We start from the raw sequence: 16477 nt of genomic DNA, 5'->3' as shown, positions 1-16477 counted from the left end.
CACCCACCTGCAGTTCCCTTACCCTGTTCGCTCACCCGCTTGGCTGTGAGGATCATGTGGGAAACTATTCAAAGCCTTGCTAAGTGAAAAATAACAACATCCACTCTTCTTCCCCATGGAGCGTTTCAGCAAATGGAACATGCACAAAAGCACAAGACCAAACGGGATCCAAGGACTGGCTCATCTCCTGTCAAGCTCTATGCACTCGAGCCACCACTCTGCTTGCAGCACAACCCTTCCTCCTCACTTTCCCAGCCTGTCTTTCCTAAAGAAAATGAGGAAATGACATATGAGTCATTTTTAGGATTTATTTCCTTAGCCCTTATGAATGCTCCTACAACAAGCTCCCATTGCTTGTTTTCATAGAAAGTAAGTTCAGACTAAGTACTTTTTACCTTCTCGTTCAGATTCTTGATGAAAATATTAGCTTGTGCTTATTTAGGCTTCTTCCACAGGCCATGTACTCCACGGTATGTTTTACACATTTCTAATAACAAATACTGTGTCATTCATTAATGCAGCCATTAAGAGTTAATGTTCGATTACATCCTGCTTTTTATCCTCCTGAAAACACGAAACAATTCTGATCATCTGTAGGGCTTCCATTTTCTGTTTCCTTTTTAATACAAGCATTTGCCAAGAAAGGAAAAACAAATTAGGCTTTACATTGCTTTTATATCTTTATTTTAAAAGATAAATATTCTTTTTATTATTCCATATGCATGTTAAAAGCTTGTAACACATCCTTACATGTTTACATATTTGTAGTTTATATATATTGCGAAGAAAAATAAATTTTAGGACTTAATGTGGTTGGTATATTTAGAAACAGCAATGCTGAAGATTTGCATGGGTTGTTTCATTACAGATAGATACCTAAAAAAGTTAGCTTTCAAAAGTTATTTTGTTCAAATAGTTAAGCTGATACCAGTTGATTTGTGATGCTAGATTTATGACCTAAAAACCATTTTGTTTTAGATGTCACACAAAGCTTCTTCTAGTAAAGAACTACTGGAGTAGGGATTAGTAAATGTATTTAGAGGAATACTTGCTATTTGCATTTTTATGTGTGGCTGCCTTTTTGGGAAACCTTTTGTGAGTGCTAACACTGTTTTCTTCTGTTAACCCTCTAATAGATTTTGACCGACCTAGTGATCATGAAGAAGCTTTCACTAGAGATCTTTTAGAGTTTCCCTCTTTAGAAAATGGTGCCGGCACCAACGATGACGATGACTCTAGCATCGGTTTGCCCACCCAGCAAAAACGAAGGAAAGAGCAGACCGATGTCAAGGCGGATCGAGCTTCCAGACAGAGTAAAGAGAGACCATCCACTGCAGGGCTGTCCTTGCCTTTGACCAGTGACCAAACCTTTAATTTAATGAGTGGAATTGCTGGCGATGTCATCACAGCGGCGGTGTCTGCTGCCATCAAAGACCAGCTGCAGTCCCTACAGCAAGCTCCCGCACAGGCAGCGCCCAGTCTGAGTGAGGAGTCAGACACAGAGGAAGCTGATGATTTTGAACTGCTTGACCAGTCTGAGCTAGAGCAGATTGAGAAAGAATTGGGACTTTCACAAGGTCAAGAAGCAGAATCCCAGGAAAAGAAAAAATCTTCAGGCTTCCTTTCAAATCTGCTTGGAAGTCATTAGCCTGGAAGCTGCAGCTGATAATACAGAAGAAATTAAACAAAAAATACAAAAAAATACAAAAATACCATCAAATGCAAAAAAAAAAAAAGAGAGAGAGAAGAAAATTCTGAGCTGTAAGCTTTAACTATCCCTTTAGATGTGTTGTAATAATTTCCCTTATGCAGAGTGAATTAACTGGATAAATATCAGCTAATACTGATAGTTTAATGTTTCTGGTAGTTATACCTCAATGTAATAGCATGGAAATGAATTATCTATCCACTGTTTGGTTGCAGATGCGTGGTGGAAGTCAGTTGTTCAAAACAGTTGGGGGAGAGGTTTCTTTTCTCTTTTTGCCAACCATATATTTTGGGATCCTGAGCCAAATTTTCAATATCAGCAGTTTATTTACTCTAGTTTACCAATCATGTAATACAATTAATGACTCATATTGTGAGGGCAAGTTACCAGAGGGCTGCAGTGAGATTAACTGCATCTCACCTCCTTCAATCCTACCAAAAATTATGGATCCTTGTAGTTAGCATTATGTGTAGTGCATCTACTATATATGAAATACATTAACTGGCACAACTCGAGTTTAAATATGTGTGCAACACTATAAAAACCCCCTAGATTTCATACTTAAAACCCTTGGATTATTTTGGATATGGTGATGCATTTCCAAGTTTTTTTGCTGTTATAGGCTTGTAAAGTGGCATGTCATATGACTGACCACCTGCTGTGTTCCTTGATGGAGTCTGGTCTTTGGCAGTATTGCCCATGTGAAGTCAGCCAATGAATCTTTATGTTTAAAAGTTAATATTGTGTAAACTGAACAACCTTTTTGGGAGCAGGTGAGGGTAGTTATTATTTGGGGTAAAGATTAAAGATTAGAAAAAAAGCATAAAGGCTTTTTATGTGCCACTTCCTTAATTTGAAGTTCTGTAGGTTTTGGGCTGGATTTTTTTCCCATGATAGCTGCTTCCACTTGGTACAAAAGTTGTATTGCAGCATTATTATTTTAAGATACTTAGAGGCATTTGGGGAGGTCAGTTGCTAGAGAAGACACTCAGAATCTTCTTCTTGGCATGTAATTTAAAACAAAAAAAAGAACTTGTTTAAATTATTTGCCAGTTTAAAGTCCACACATGCTGAGTGGTGGCATGGGATCTCAAGCAGATAACTTATTTTTCTAGGGCTTTTTTTGTTCACCTGTGACAAAACTGTATTGCAATACCAAGCAATAGTAATCCAAGAAACAGGAAGAAATAAAGCTAGGTTTTTTTAATGTGATGTATACCATTAGCAAAGTTGAGGGACCATGTCAGCTGCTACTACTACTCAAGTAAATTTCCATTTGCTGGCATTTGAAGAGGTAAATACTGTCATCTAGGACCCTCAGAAAGTACAGCAACAGATGATAAAAATCTTCCACTAACATATATGTGTAGGTAAACCTGTGTTTGAAATTAACTCCATTTTGTATTTTTATTTTCCTTTTGAGGTGGAAAAATAGGCAAATGGCCAAAAAGAGTATAGCAAAAGGAAGGATGCTGAGATTTTTTGACACTAGCTTTATTGTTGCTTGTGCTTATTGTGTCAGTAACTCATATTGACCGTGTTTGCTGTCCTTTATCAGTAAAAGGGTAAGCCTGTGCCTTCATTATCAAATATGTTATGAAATAAGTGGATGCTGGATATACATCCCACAAGATGATGCAGCTTTCAAAATTACAATGTCTCAACCCTTGAGTTTCTGGAAATCATTAAAAAGCATGGCCCACATCACTTCCACAACATTAGTTGCTAAGTTTCTTCTTTAGCGTTCACCAGCCTGTTCTTCTTATTTGGAAAAAACTAATAAACAAATAAACAAAACAAAACAAAACAAAAAAAAATCAAATACCCAACCAAAATTTTAAAAAAGCTTTTGTTGGAAAATCAGTGAGTTTAAAAAGTTCTCAGATGACTTACAAGCCTAATTTCCTTGCCGCATGTTTAGGACAATCTGCACAGTTAAAAGAGTACAAATCCAAGTTGTGGTGAAGCTTTGTAGGACCCCCAAACAACTGCGTGCTTCCTTGTCCAGGAGTACTGGTGCCAGAAGGGGAAACAGGCTGTGGGACTGGGAGAGGCCAGAAGGAGGGAGCAGTCCTTCACGGGCTTTTCTGGAGCAGATTGGCAGGACAGAGTAGCTGGCTGTCAATGGTGGCATTGTAACAGTGTGCACTTTATTGTTGTTTTATGAAAAATACTTGTGGTTATGAAAGTATGTAACACAGGGGCACTCTTATAGAATAATAGATTAGATCAGAAAGAAAAGCAGTTGGAGGAGTTTCTCAGACTTTTTGTTAATTACCCATTTTCTGGTTTCAAGATAGGTAAATAGATTGATTTTTCTCCAGTGCGAGTCTATTTTTTTTTCCAGAAAGAAAAAACCAACCAAAACTTGAACAAGTAAATCATTAAAGTTAGGGACATAGTTGCTTCTCTGAGTGTCTTTAGAATTTTTTTTTCTGTTGTCATGGTACTCAGTTACATTCAAACCCCTAAATACTGTCTAATGAGAAGGATGTAATTCTATAACATTTCATATTCTTCCTCAGGTAGTGAAAAGATGTTGAATTTTCTGCAGGAAATTATCTCTTCCCTTGCACATAACCACATGTAAGAAACACTTTTCTTGGACACAATACATTCCACTGCCAGCAGTTTGCCAGCAAAACACAAAGAAAATGTTTTTCTCCTTTGTGGATCCCTTCCATACTACCCTCAGCTGGAAATCCCTTTAGAAAACTTCGTTTTGCTATATTATAGCAGCCACCACGAAATAGGTGTTCCTTAAAAATCCTTGTCACATTGGTCCACAGCGTCTTTCCTACCAAGCACTGTCTTCACCTTCCCATCCTTCAAAGTGAATGCATGGGCAGGAAGACAGGCCAGAGGGCATAAGGCAGTACATGGCTTTGGAAGGTGCAGTTTTTCCCTGGAAAGCCTGCTTGTGTGTGACTTCCAGTCAAAAGGCACATGGGCAGCGTAGAGGGCATAGTGTGAGCCAATGCCATGGGGTGACTGTGTGCTCCTCCCTGGGATCAGTACTGCTTGTGCTGTGTGTGTGCTCGTGCCTGGCAGCAAAGGGCTCACCCTCCTGTGCCTTGCAGTGGCTTCTTCACGCGTCCTGATGGAAAAAAAGCACGTATGTCAGGGCAGGGATGCAGGTCACTCCTTCATACTCGGAAAATTTCCCCTGTGTCAGTACACGTGAGTGACAGGATCACCATCTGAGCACAGGCCTTAGGTGTGTCAAATCCAGTGCAAAACCACCTGTTTCCAGCATACAGGGTTTCCATGTGTACGTACCACACACTTACTGACCATTCTTCTGTCTGTTAGTGGAGAAAAACACTATTCTATGCAGAGGAGTTCAAATAATTGTAACCCAAAGTAACAGGATCTGAAGAGATACTCGTTCTACTTGTTCTGTGTTCGTTCTGCACTTTTTCCAGGCTGTCCCAGCCTTCTGAACAAATCCCTGTAGTCTCCACGTCTGTTCTCAGCACATGAGCGGCGTCGCAGTCTGTGAGTAACCCCCACCCGGGCAACCAGAAACTGGAGAATTACAAAATGTCCGTATATAAGTATTCTGCAGCACTTTACCTGCCTGATCACTGTTTTGTAAACATGGAACTATTATATTGATTGTTTTAATAAATACATGTTAGTTTTTATCTTTCATCATCTCATTGTGTGTTTGCTCCCAGAAATGGAAAAAACCCTATAACAACAAACCGGGTGACCTTATCATTCCCTACAACTACAAGGTTCTAGCTGGGTGGGGTTCGGCCTCTTCCCCCAGATAACCAGCGACAGGACAAGAAGACAGTCATAAGCTGCAACAGGGAAGGTTTAGGTTGGGCATTAGGAAGAATTTCTTCACAGAAGGGGTGATTAGATACTGAATGGGCTGCCCAGGGAGGTGGTGGAGTCACCGTCCCTGGAGGTGTTTGAGGAAAGACTGGGTGTGGCACCCAGTGCCATGTTCCAGTTGGCACGGAGGTGTTCGGCCATGGGTTGGGCTCGATGATGTAAGACATCTTTTCCAACCTAACTGATTCTGTGAAAACAATCGTACAAACAACACGAAACAAACCCACCCAGGCCCACCCAGCCGAAACAGCCGCTCCCGCCCCGCCCTGCGCCCTCCGGCCGCCAGGGGGCGCGCGCGGCCGCTCCCGCCGGACGCCGCGCGGCGCTTCCTGCCCGCGCGCCCCGCCCCGCGCCCGGCGCCGCCAGCCCCGCCGGCCGCAGGTGCGGGTCCCGGGCCTGAGGGGCGGGATGGGACGGGATGGGACGGGATGGGATGGGATAAGATGGGATGGCCCGGCCCGGCCCGGCCCGGCCCGGCGAGGGTGGTGGGGGGCAGGCGGCGTGGCCCGGCCGAGCCGGCTGCGCTCCCTTGGGATGCAGGCTCCCTGTGAGCCCGGCCTGGTCCGCGCTTGCCCTGGTGGCTCCCGGCTGCCGCCTGCGCCCCGTCTTATCTCTTGGGGTTTTTTGTAATTTGTGTTTATTTATCTATAGGTTTTGCCCGACTTTTTGCGCCCCGTGCAGTAAACACCCGCCTTGTGCTACGATTAGGGACACGGGCTCAGTTAAAATCCAGCCGAAGGCAGCTAAAATCAGCCGTAGCAAAGAGCCTCAGGGGAGGTCGCGATTTGTGTGGAAGGGCTTGGCTGTGCTGCGAGCCTGTGAGTGCCTGGGCCCCACACAAGGTAGGACTCGGGGCCTGGGTCCTGTGCCTTAAAACGGGAGGGGAAAACGCGGGTGGGCCGTGGGAAGATGTTGTGTAACTATACGGGAATTTCTCTGTTTTATGCAGTTTGAGTTGTAAACACGTCTCCACGAAGTAGTCGGAGGTGAAGATTTACGGCTTTAGTTTCTCTTAGTTACTCTTAGTTACAGACCTTATCTTCTGAGCTGCTTTCTTTCGGGTGGGGTGGAGCGGCAGGGGGTTGGGTGTTTTTAAATGCCCCCGTGGTAATGAGGCGTGCGGCTTCCGTCTGTCTGTCATGGACCAGAGCAGAGTGCTCTGCCTCGGGCTCCTGCAAGGAGTTTCTCGCTCACGGCCAGCGTGGCTCTGCGCCGTGGTTTGTGGCAAAGGTTGGGCGGGGAGAGGGGCAGGGAGCGCTGCAGCTGGCAGGGGAACGCCTCGGGGAATACTTGGGATCTCTCCGTGGGTGGAGAGCGCGTTTTTCTCTGAAATGCAAAAAGCATCTGTTACACTGAGAAGATTCGTGTAGTACTCCAGATAAAAGAATATGGCCTTTATTTTCTGCATCCCTTCCTGTCACTGTAGCACTGCACACAGCACAAGCAGTAATAAGTAAGGAGCCCAGTGGTTCCAGGGAATGAGCATTTCATAATGTGTGTTTTGACTCTACATGTTTATGACTTCTGCCACTGCTTCTCCCTGTTAGTAATTTCAGGGAGGGGCTGCTCTTCCTCTCCCTGCTTTCAGACTCCTTCATCCTGATGTATTATTTCTTCTTTCTCCAGATTAAGCCATAGTTTTTCTAGATCAATTAAAAGATGAGGGCACTTTCTGTGATCTCCAGATCATGATTTTTTTGCTCTTTGCTTTTGGAGCATTCAAGAGATTCCATCAACTTTGTTTAAAAAAAAAAAAAAAAAAGGCAAGCTAAGTTTCACTAAGCAGTGAGAAGGAAAGAAATGTGTGGGTTTGAAAAGGACAGCATCAGTGGCAGGTCACTGCTCTCTTTCCTGTCCCAGCCCCAGTAACACGGCTCAGCTGGATGGTGGGAAGTGGAGGGAAGCCAGGGTTAGCAGTGGTTTCGAGTGCTAGATCTAGACATGACAGACTGCATCTCCAGATGAACAGCTCTGCAGGGTAAAGTGTTGTCAACACGACATGCACTGCTCCAAAGTAGCTAAGAAGGCTTTATTTTTAAATGCAGTAACTTTTTTTTTTTTTGCCATTTAATAAGGTTGTGGAAAATAGAAAATAGGCCTGTAATTGTGTTTTCCCATTTAACCCTTATTTCTGAGGAATCACTGGTCTTAAAAGCCTTACAGTTGGCAGAACATGAGCTTGTTAAGAACCTTCAGTCACTGGTCTTCAACGAAAAGTGCAGAACTTTTGAAATACTGTCGCTGTGATTGGGGGCCCTCTCCTGGATCTCAATCCCAACAGGCACAGCGGGTTCTGCATCCAGAGCTGGGATGCTCAGCTCTGCTGTGGTACAAGTAAACTCAAAGTCTTTTACTTCTAAGTTTCCTCTCTTGATCCGCACTCATTGCTGATGCTGGTGTTTAATAAATTTGATTTTGTGCAAGACCTGTGTGTCTAACATTGCCTTTAAAGAAGGTTGTCAGGATGTTGTGTTGGGGCTTTTTTGTGTCTGTTACTTAATTTTTTTGGCACGATTTTATTTTTTCCCGCTTTCTAGTAATGGCCACCTACACTTGCATCACTTGCCGTGTGGCTTTCAAGGATGGTGACATCCAGCGTGCCCATTACAAAACCGACTGGCACAGGTATAACCTGAAGCGTAAAGTTGCTGACATGCCTCCTGTCACCGCCGAGAATTTCCAAGAGAGAGTCCTGGCACAGAGAGCGGTGGCAGAGGAGCAGAACAAGATCACTGCCACTTACTGCACAGTGTGCAGCAAGAGGTTCTCCACCTTCAATGCCTATGAGAATCACCTGAAGTCCAAGAAGCACCTGGAGCTGGAGAAGAAAGCTGTCCAAGCTGTCAGCAAGAAGGTGAAAATATTAAATGAGAAGAATCTGGAAAAGGGGCTGGCCCCAGAGAGTGTAAATAAAGATGAAATGAACACAGCTATTCAGCAAGCCATCAGAGCCCAGCCCTCTTCATCTCCAAAGAAGACACCTCTACCTCCTGCTGATGCAAGTAGCTCTCCAGTTTCCAGGGAAAGCACCAGCTTGTCCCAGAGCAGAGAACGACCAGAAATTCCTCCACGGCTGCAGTGGTTTGAACAGCAAGCAAGGAAGCTGGCCAAGCAACAAGCAGAGGAGGAACAGAATAATAAGGAAGAGGATAATGAAGAAGGTAAGGCAGTAAACACACTGACAGAAGATAGCTTGGGGTGAGCTGTGGTTTGAGAAGAAGCTTTCTCCTGCTTCTGTAGCTGTGCAGCATTTTCCATCACAAAAGGTCTTGCTGTTGATTACGTTTTCAGTTTAAAAGAGGACTTAAGGTTGGCCCATGTTTGCAGTCAAGGACTGTGTTAGTGTCTGAACTGCCAGCTGTTACAGACAGACACTAATGTGTGTAAAGAATGAGTATAGCCACTAGTATGAGCACTGTTTCCCACATAAAATGGCAAAGGAAGTTTTCTTTAAAGAAGGCTAATGTAACAGGTTACCCTAAAGCTGCTTCTGAAAAATAAATGAATGAAACTCCAGATATGATCATTTGCTATTGTCCCAACTCATTTCCTCATCTGTTGAAGGGACGTGGTTGGTTTTGATTCCCTCTGCCCCCAAGACCAGAGGCTCTTTAACCTGACTGTGTGGTGTCACTTCTCAGCATGTTGATGTCTGTGTTAAAATGGGTTTAAGAGTTGCCTCCCCAGTGGCCTCTTCCTGTGAATACAGCTCTGTGTTGGAGGTCAGCCTAGAAAGCAGACAGCTGAAAAGATCAGAGCTCCAGAATTTCCAGAAAAGGGTTGTATTTAACCTGGACGCTTTCAGTGCTGTAGTTGACAGTGCAGCTCCAAATGCGTCTATTGGAGCAGTTGAATGGGGTGACTGAGCTGTAGCCAGGGGACGGGTATGAAAGGTGGAACTTCATTCCAGCTTCTGAAACCCCTGTGTCACTGTACTGCATCTGTTACAGCAGTTTTGTGCTCTTGAAATCTCAGTTGCAGTTCATTGAATCTTTTCCACATGAGAAGAAACAGTTACCTCTGAACAAACATCGTAACACCTAAAGAAGCAGCCGGCTTGCACTTGTCTAGTGTTAATGTGTTGGTCATAAATTGTGTTGTGAAAATCTCAGTAGGTTTCTGAATGTTAATTGTTCTTTGAAGTGCGTAAACAGGAGTGTATTTTCCCTCACTGCTGGAAATGAGCATTTTCCTGATGTTACCAGAGTTATCTTGTTTTCGATGAGCCGTGCCTGTGTTCTTGTCTTGTGGTGCATTAAATTAAAGGCCTAGAAACAGCACTTGAGTGTCAATAGTTGAGAAAATGGAGGGAGAAAAGTATCAGGTCAGCCAAGGGTTTTTATGAGCAACCTTGTGCTTTGCTGTGCATCTTAAAAATAAATGTCTTTTACTGGCAGTGGTAAATTCTTGTACCTGAAAGTGACTTTGTGGCACTTATCTGTAAGAACAAAAAGTGCAATATGTTCTATGATGGCTTTTTCTAATTTATTTGGGACTTTTTGCTTGGGAAAAGTATAACATCTTTTAAATATCTTGTTTTAAAACTTCCTTTAAAAGACTGGGAAGATATGGATTCTGATGAAGACATTGGCTCCGATGAAGAGATGGAAAGTGTGGAAGAGGAAGAAGAAGAAGAGGAACAACAGGCAGGGGCTGAAAGCGTTCCTGCTGTTGGGGCCATACCAGTCACAGACTGCTTGTTCTGTCCCCATCACTCAAGATCTCTCATGAAAAATGTGGCACATATGACAAAAGTTCACAGCTTCTTTATTCCAGACATAGAGTACCTTGTGGATCTCAGAGGACTAATCAAGTATCTTGGTATGACAGAATTTTCTCTTAATTTTTTTTTTGATATGACACCAAGTGTTTTGGTTTGGGTTGCTTGTTTTTTGTCTGAGTGCTGTCGGTATGTTGATCAGGACCAGAGACTTTCCAGGGAGAATAAGAGAAAACTTGGATGAGCAGACATGGTCATGTACCCTGTAGGTCTCACATAGTTTTCTGATGCTAAGAAAGTTGTTCAGATAACGTGAAATCTGGGAAAAAACTCTGTTGCTAAAGTGTGTGTATGAACTGCCTTGTCCTACCAGTGAGTCACAAGTATTTGTCTCTTTGGTTTATAATGCTTGTGGGAGAGCTAAAAGCTAGGAAAAAATGTATCATCCTTCAAGTCTAAAAATAATGATGAGAATAAAATAATTTTGGAGTATTGGATAGAAAAATGTATTGGAAGTGTGAAATTTGCTATTGAGATTGCTGAATGATCCATACCATGTCACAAGAGATCTTTAAATGGCCAGACTTGTCCCTGATGGGGCCATATGGTCAAGGCATAGGAACAGCAGGGCTATCCTGGAAATTAAGGGCTTGAGGCTCCTCTTAAGTCTCTGTGCCTGCAAACTGGGAAGGCTTTGTCACGGAAATGTTAATTACTGGCTAGGGAGATTTTGTTCAGACTAATAGAAGTGCCGATGTTTTCTGCAGGAGAGAAAGTTGGCGTTGGGAAAATCTGCATCTGGTGCAATGAAAAGGGGAAATCCTTCTACTCTACGGAAGCGGTCCAGGCTCATATGAATGATAAAAGCCACTGCAAACTCTTCACAGATGGAGATGCTGCACTGGAATTTGCAGATTTCTATGATTTTAGGTGAGGTCATTTCTCTTTGAGGGGACACAAGTGGGGACAGACAAAAGGACAATTAAATATTACGTAAGAAACCATTACTCATTCTTAAAATTTAGTGGTGCTTTGGGTTCCAGGGCTTACTTTGCACTGCTGGTTCCCCACTTTTTTAGGTAATGGTAACAAGAAGATTGGTTGTTTTCTTCTGTGATCATTATTACCAGCCCTACATCAAAGTACATTTTGAATTTTGTTTTGTATGTTTGCTGTTACTGAATTGAGATTTCAGTGCACCAGCAAAGCCATGAAAGGTCATAATCATCTTTCCCACAGATTGTGGACTTAACACCTGTGGGTTTCTTACGTAAGTTTTAATGTTTAGCTGCAGTTGAACGGGACTGCTGTGATTTAGAGGCCTCTTGTTGAACTTCCTGCAGCTTATCCTAAGCTGTGTTCATTTTAGTCAGAAATACCTCGAATTATGGCGACAGGTGGAGCTTCTGGGAGCGCTCGTTCAGTAGCTGTGCAGAGCTGGTGACCTTTCACCATAAGTCACTGTTAAGTGTGCAGCAGCAGAACTGTGCTGAGTTGCAGAACAGGGTGCAGGAAAGGAGTTCCTTGTCTCCAGGCTCTGTTCAGGGCAGGGTTCTGCTGTTAGGAGCTCAGACCAAGGCACGTGAAACATGACAGTGTTTGTGCCTTGCTGTAGCTCTGCATGGTGGTTCTTTTGCATAGTGGGTCTGGATAGCTGTGGTTGCTCACCATGATTAAACCATGTGTTGCTGCTCTTCCACAGGAGCAGTTACCCTGATCATGAGGATGGGAAAGATGTGGAGGGTCCTGGAAAGCACACAACAGAGAAAGGGTTGGATTATGATGACGACACCATGGAGCTGATCCTTCCATCAGGTGGGCACAGGGTTTGAGTTACAGCTTACTTTCCCTGCACTTCCCATATCTGGCTCCAGTACCTGCAGCACAGGCCACTGTTGTGTTTTCCTCTGGGAATGGGGTTGTGTCCTCACCTCCATTATTTTCACTGCCAGGTACTTCAGCTACTTCAGCACTGATGGATATGTGGGCTGGGGCAGTGGGTTGCTGTGCCCATTTTAGTTCATTATCATGTGACTCTCATTGTATGCTCCACCAAGAGTTTTCATATTTGTTTGAATGCAACCTGGAGAGGCTATAACTTAGGTTATCTAGTGTAGGGTGTTTTTGTAGAGAGCCAGCTCCTACCTAATTCAGTAAACTAGTTCAGAAAATTAAATTATTAAATAGCCTTTTTCTAGTTCAGCATTTGGCACTCTCACTTTGTCTGTTTGTTTGGTGGTTTTGTATGAGGGGGCATCAGCCCTTTAATTTTGAAAAGTGCTGCCAACTCTGCAGTTACACAAGTTTTCCTGAATGTCAGCAAATGGCTTTACTGTTTACTCAAAACAGCATTGCCTCTCTGCTCATTCCACTAATTAAAATTTTCTTTTCTGATAACTGCCTGCTTGTTATCTGAGCTAAGGCCCTCTTGATTAGCAGCACATTTTGTGTTTTTTCTTCAAGCAGCTCTTACAGTGCTTACATTGAGTTCCTAATAGTCCTAAAATGTTTAAGGTTGTGCACCCTTGAAACACATTTCTCAGCAGAGGGGTTTTCCATAGTTTTCACAGTGTGCTTGAGTACTCCGTTTCAGCAGCTGTTCCGTGCTGGCTAGTGAGGTGTCCCCTCCTGTGAGCAGGTGCCAGAGTGGGTCACCGTTCCCTGATGCGGTACTACAGGCAGCGCTTTGGCGTGACGAGAGCCGTGGCCGTGGCCAAGAACAGGAAAGCCGTGGGCCGGGTGCTGCAGCAGTACCGAGCCTTGGGCTGGACGGGGCAGGCAGGTGAGTGACACTGGGAGGGCTTCGCAGGGGAGGAGCCTCTGGGGTGTCAGCACTGCACAATTCCAGAGGCTGACTGTGCTTTACACGTGGGGTTTGTGCAGTAGTTGATCTTCCACTCAGTTCATTTTAATTCCTGGCATCCAAGCAGATGCAGGAAGTTTGTTTTCAATCCAGTGCAGCTTATGTGCAAGCTTTTCATTCCATTGTTTGTGATACTTGGTGACTTCCTGAGATTTCTTGGTTTCTGCCTGTCCAAGCAACTACCCTTGTTATTAATTAATATAACATAAGTCATGCTTTGACAAAATACTTTTCCAGTTGGAGAACAGTGTTGTGGTCTATATCCACTTTTGAAATATAAGAATCTTGCTTGGAATGCAAAACAATCTTTTGTCTTAATCACAGTCATGGGTGTTTGTCGAGGGAACTGGGCTTTTCCCAGAGAAAAGTGGAAAGAAGAGTGCCATTATGGGAGGGAAAACCTATAGGTAAATGCTGAAGTACGTGAGCAGGTCAGCTGGTTTGCATACAGATTGTAAGTAAGGTGACAGACATTGATCCATCTCTCTTCCTTCTCTCTCCCTGCAGGGGCCATCTCTGCTCAGCAGCGTGACATGCAGTACCTGCAGAGGATGAAGTCAAAGTGGATGCTCAAGACAGGGATGAGTAACAATGCTACAAAGCAAATGCATTTCCGGATGCAAGTCAGATTCTGAGTTCCAAAGAGAACTGCCTACAACTGGTTATGGGAAGGGGGATTTAATGGTTTTAGGGTTGTGGATTCTCTTATTAAAATGGACTTGGTACCTATCAAATGCTGATGGGTTTGCTGGTGTGCCTTCCTCTGTAAAAAGAATGGTGGGGAACTTGTCTCTTCTGAAATAATCATGGGCCTAACTTAAAAATAAAATATCTTCACTGGAACATGTGGCAGAGTAGTCATGGCTGTGACTGAAGGTACATGCATAGTCTTGCTGCCCAACTTTGTGCAGCCTCTTCTGGGGGGCAGTTGACATTGTCATTTGTCTGAATATCTTCAGTTTCAAATTCTGCTAACTGGTTGAAGTCAAGAGGAGATCCTAGATCTAAATGCTTCAGATGGAGTGTAGTGACTGTTTTCAGTTGTGGTGCCAGATGTATTAGCTGGGTTCTGTTTTGGAGTTCTAGCTGGCACTAGTGAGGTGAAAATTTGAGCACAAATTTTCATGGAAGGTTAAGTAATAATTGCTTGAAGAAATGCACTGATGGAAAGCATAACTCCAGGATTAATACTGTCCTCAGAATTAGGCAGACTGTACTTGCCTAATGCTCCAGCTCTGGGCTGGATTAATAATCTGCAGTGTTGTTGTTTTACATTGAATGAAATGAATCTTCATTTCCTTAAAACTGCTCAAAATTATCCTAACATTTAGATGAATGTCAATCAAAATCTTGCATTTCCAGCTTAAAACTCTGAAGATACTGTGGATGACAGTGTTTGTTGTTCCCACTCAGTACTGGTGTTTGGTTATCATCATGCAATGACCCTAGATATGTACTGGCTGGCACAGGCAGGCTCTCTCGCTTCAGCAGGTGAACTGTAGCAGGCTGGTGCAGAGAAAACCTGTGTGTTAAAGAGCTGAGGCAGCAGTGCTGTGTTGGTCCTGCTGGTGTGGCTGTGGAAGGTTTCCATGGCTTTACCAGTTGTGACCTTCCTGTGAGGAGCCGGGCACCTTCGGAGACGCAGGCTGGCTCCTGATGCCCTAGGCTGTAGTGTGCTGGACACTGAGCGTGTGCCACAGGAACATGGCTGTTCCTCGCCTGTCTGTCCATTGGGCAGGCAGCTGGCTACGGCCACGTTTCACTTCTGCATTTAGGATTGCTCTGGATTCCCCAGCAGTGGCTTTCACTGGTGTGATTTTGATACAAGTTTTCTTTCTTTCTTGTGAGTGGTGTGTGCCTGATACCACTCAGAATAGTAGGGAACCTCTTTGTCTGTTAACACTGTATTTTGACTTGAAGTAGTTCTCTAGTCTCCCTAAGAGTTCAGAACAAGTAGCACCATTGTCATGTCAGCACTTCTGAGAGAGGAATGTATTTATGGGGCTCTTAGGAAAGTGTTCATTTCATAGTGAAGGTGAATGCTGTGTGGGGGTTTTGGTTTTGTGGATTTGTCTGTGGTGTTTTGCTCATTAGTGGTTTTTTGTTTCTTTAGTGAAAGTTCTACTGCCTTGGAAGTTTTTTTTTTTGCTGTTCCTGCATTTACTGAAAACAAAGAGCTTGAGCAGTAAGGGAGGCTTCAGGTTTGGTACAGAATTTAGTAAGTAAACTGGCTAATGCATTTTAAAAAGGTGCAGATTTGAGTGAAGGGAAAACTGAAGCAGAGAGAATTTTTGAGAAAGGCTGTATTCACATCCAAAACCTTAAACTAAGGTTGGGTTGATGGAGTACCTGCTTTTTCCTGACATGGTAGAGTTACTGCCATTGTATATCCCTAGCTGGATCTGGTGCACATTTGAATTTATTGTAGAGGGTTCACTCTGGGTTATTCTCAAAGCTAGAGGTAAGACACCTGGTCTCAGCAATGTGACCCAAGCAGTGTGAATCTTCAGAGCCCATATCCCTTATTACAGTCATGACCTGGCCCAGCCTGTGACTGTGGTATGGATTTCTAGCACTGAGGGTATACCCTGCTTGTGTTTGGTAAGTCTCACCATCTGGCCATTGGGAACTGCTCATGTCTTTTTCTTTGGAGAATTACTATCAAAGCATCTTATGCTTATGGATAAATTAGATTATCTTTACACATAGGATAAAATGCCACAAAAATACACAAACAGAAAGGGTTAAGACTCACTAACCTGAATATTGAAACTTGCAGAACTGGCTTTGAATACCAAAATAAGTCACCAGTGAGAAGAGCAGTATCAGAGCAGTATGCAGTCTTGAGCTTTTGTAAAACACTCATGGAATATGTAAAACTGAAGAATTACTCTGGAAGAGTCTTGGGAATAACCTAGTACAATTGCTTAAATCTTAGTGGTCAAGTTTTTAAGGAGTCTTGGCAGTGAAGATAAATACAAGGAGATAATTGATCCTCTGACAAATTAATTTGCAGCTGTAAGGTTCAGGCTGAAGGTGCATGGAGTTTGCCACTCTCCTCAATATGAAAGGGAACCAAAGGCAGCTCCTGTTCTCTGTGCAGATCTGCTCAAAGAAGCCTACTGTTTATGAAGAAATGGGGATTGCCTGAGTTTCCTGAACAGTCTAGTTCAGAAAAAATGCGGGTAAGTAAACATTGTAATGTAAAAATTGTTAGTCATTTTGCAGATCATGGGGAAGCAGAAGGAAGTAACTGGTATAATTTGCACCTGTGATTCTGTCCTATACATCTTGCTGCAGTTTAGTCAGAAGAAAATGGAAGAGAAGTATGGGAACCTAT

At 43.4% G+C, this 16477-nt stretch overlaps 2 protein-coding genes across 4 annotated transcripts in view; both read left to right on the top strand.

The window, feature by feature from the left end:
• Positions 1-5360, top strand: part of RETREG1 (reticulophagy regulator 1) — a 64904-nt gene extending 59544 nt beyond the window's left edge. For all 3 annotated transcript variants that reach the window (XM_063400322.1, XM_063400332.1, XM_063400341.1), the window contains one exon: positions 1137-5360. In XM_063400322.1, the coding sequence (XP_063256392.1) occupies positions 1137-1648 (512 nt within the window). In that variant the 3' untranslated portion in view covers positions 1649-5360. The remainder of the gene's footprint in view (positions 1-1136) is intronic.
• Positions 5361-5873: 513 nt separating this feature from the next.
• On the top strand, positions 5874-13877 carry ZNF622 (zinc finger protein 622). Its single transcript, XM_063400302.1, has 8 exons — positions 5874-5935; positions 6206-6396; positions 8092-8715; positions 10112-10375; positions 11042-11204; positions 11977-12089; positions 12913-13056; positions 13645-13877. Exons 3-8 carry the CDS (start codon positions 8094-8096, stop codon positions 13770-13772), a joined length of 1434 nt encoding a protein of 477 aa, XP_063256372.1. The 5' UTR covers positions 5874-5935; positions 6206-6396; positions 8092-8093; the 3' UTR covers positions 13773-13877.
• Positions 13878-16477: the final 2600 nt, after the last annotated feature.

This window comes from Prinia subflava, chromosome 1 (genome assembly GCF_021018805.1).
Source record: "Prinia subflava isolate CZ2003 ecotype Zambia chromosome 1, Cam_Psub_1.2, whole genome shotgun sequence".
Classification (NCBI taxonomy): Eukaryota; Metazoa; Chordata; class Aves; order Passeriformes; family Cisticolidae; genus Prinia; species Prinia subflava.
This window is presented reverse-complemented; position numbering and strand designations above follow the sequence as displayed.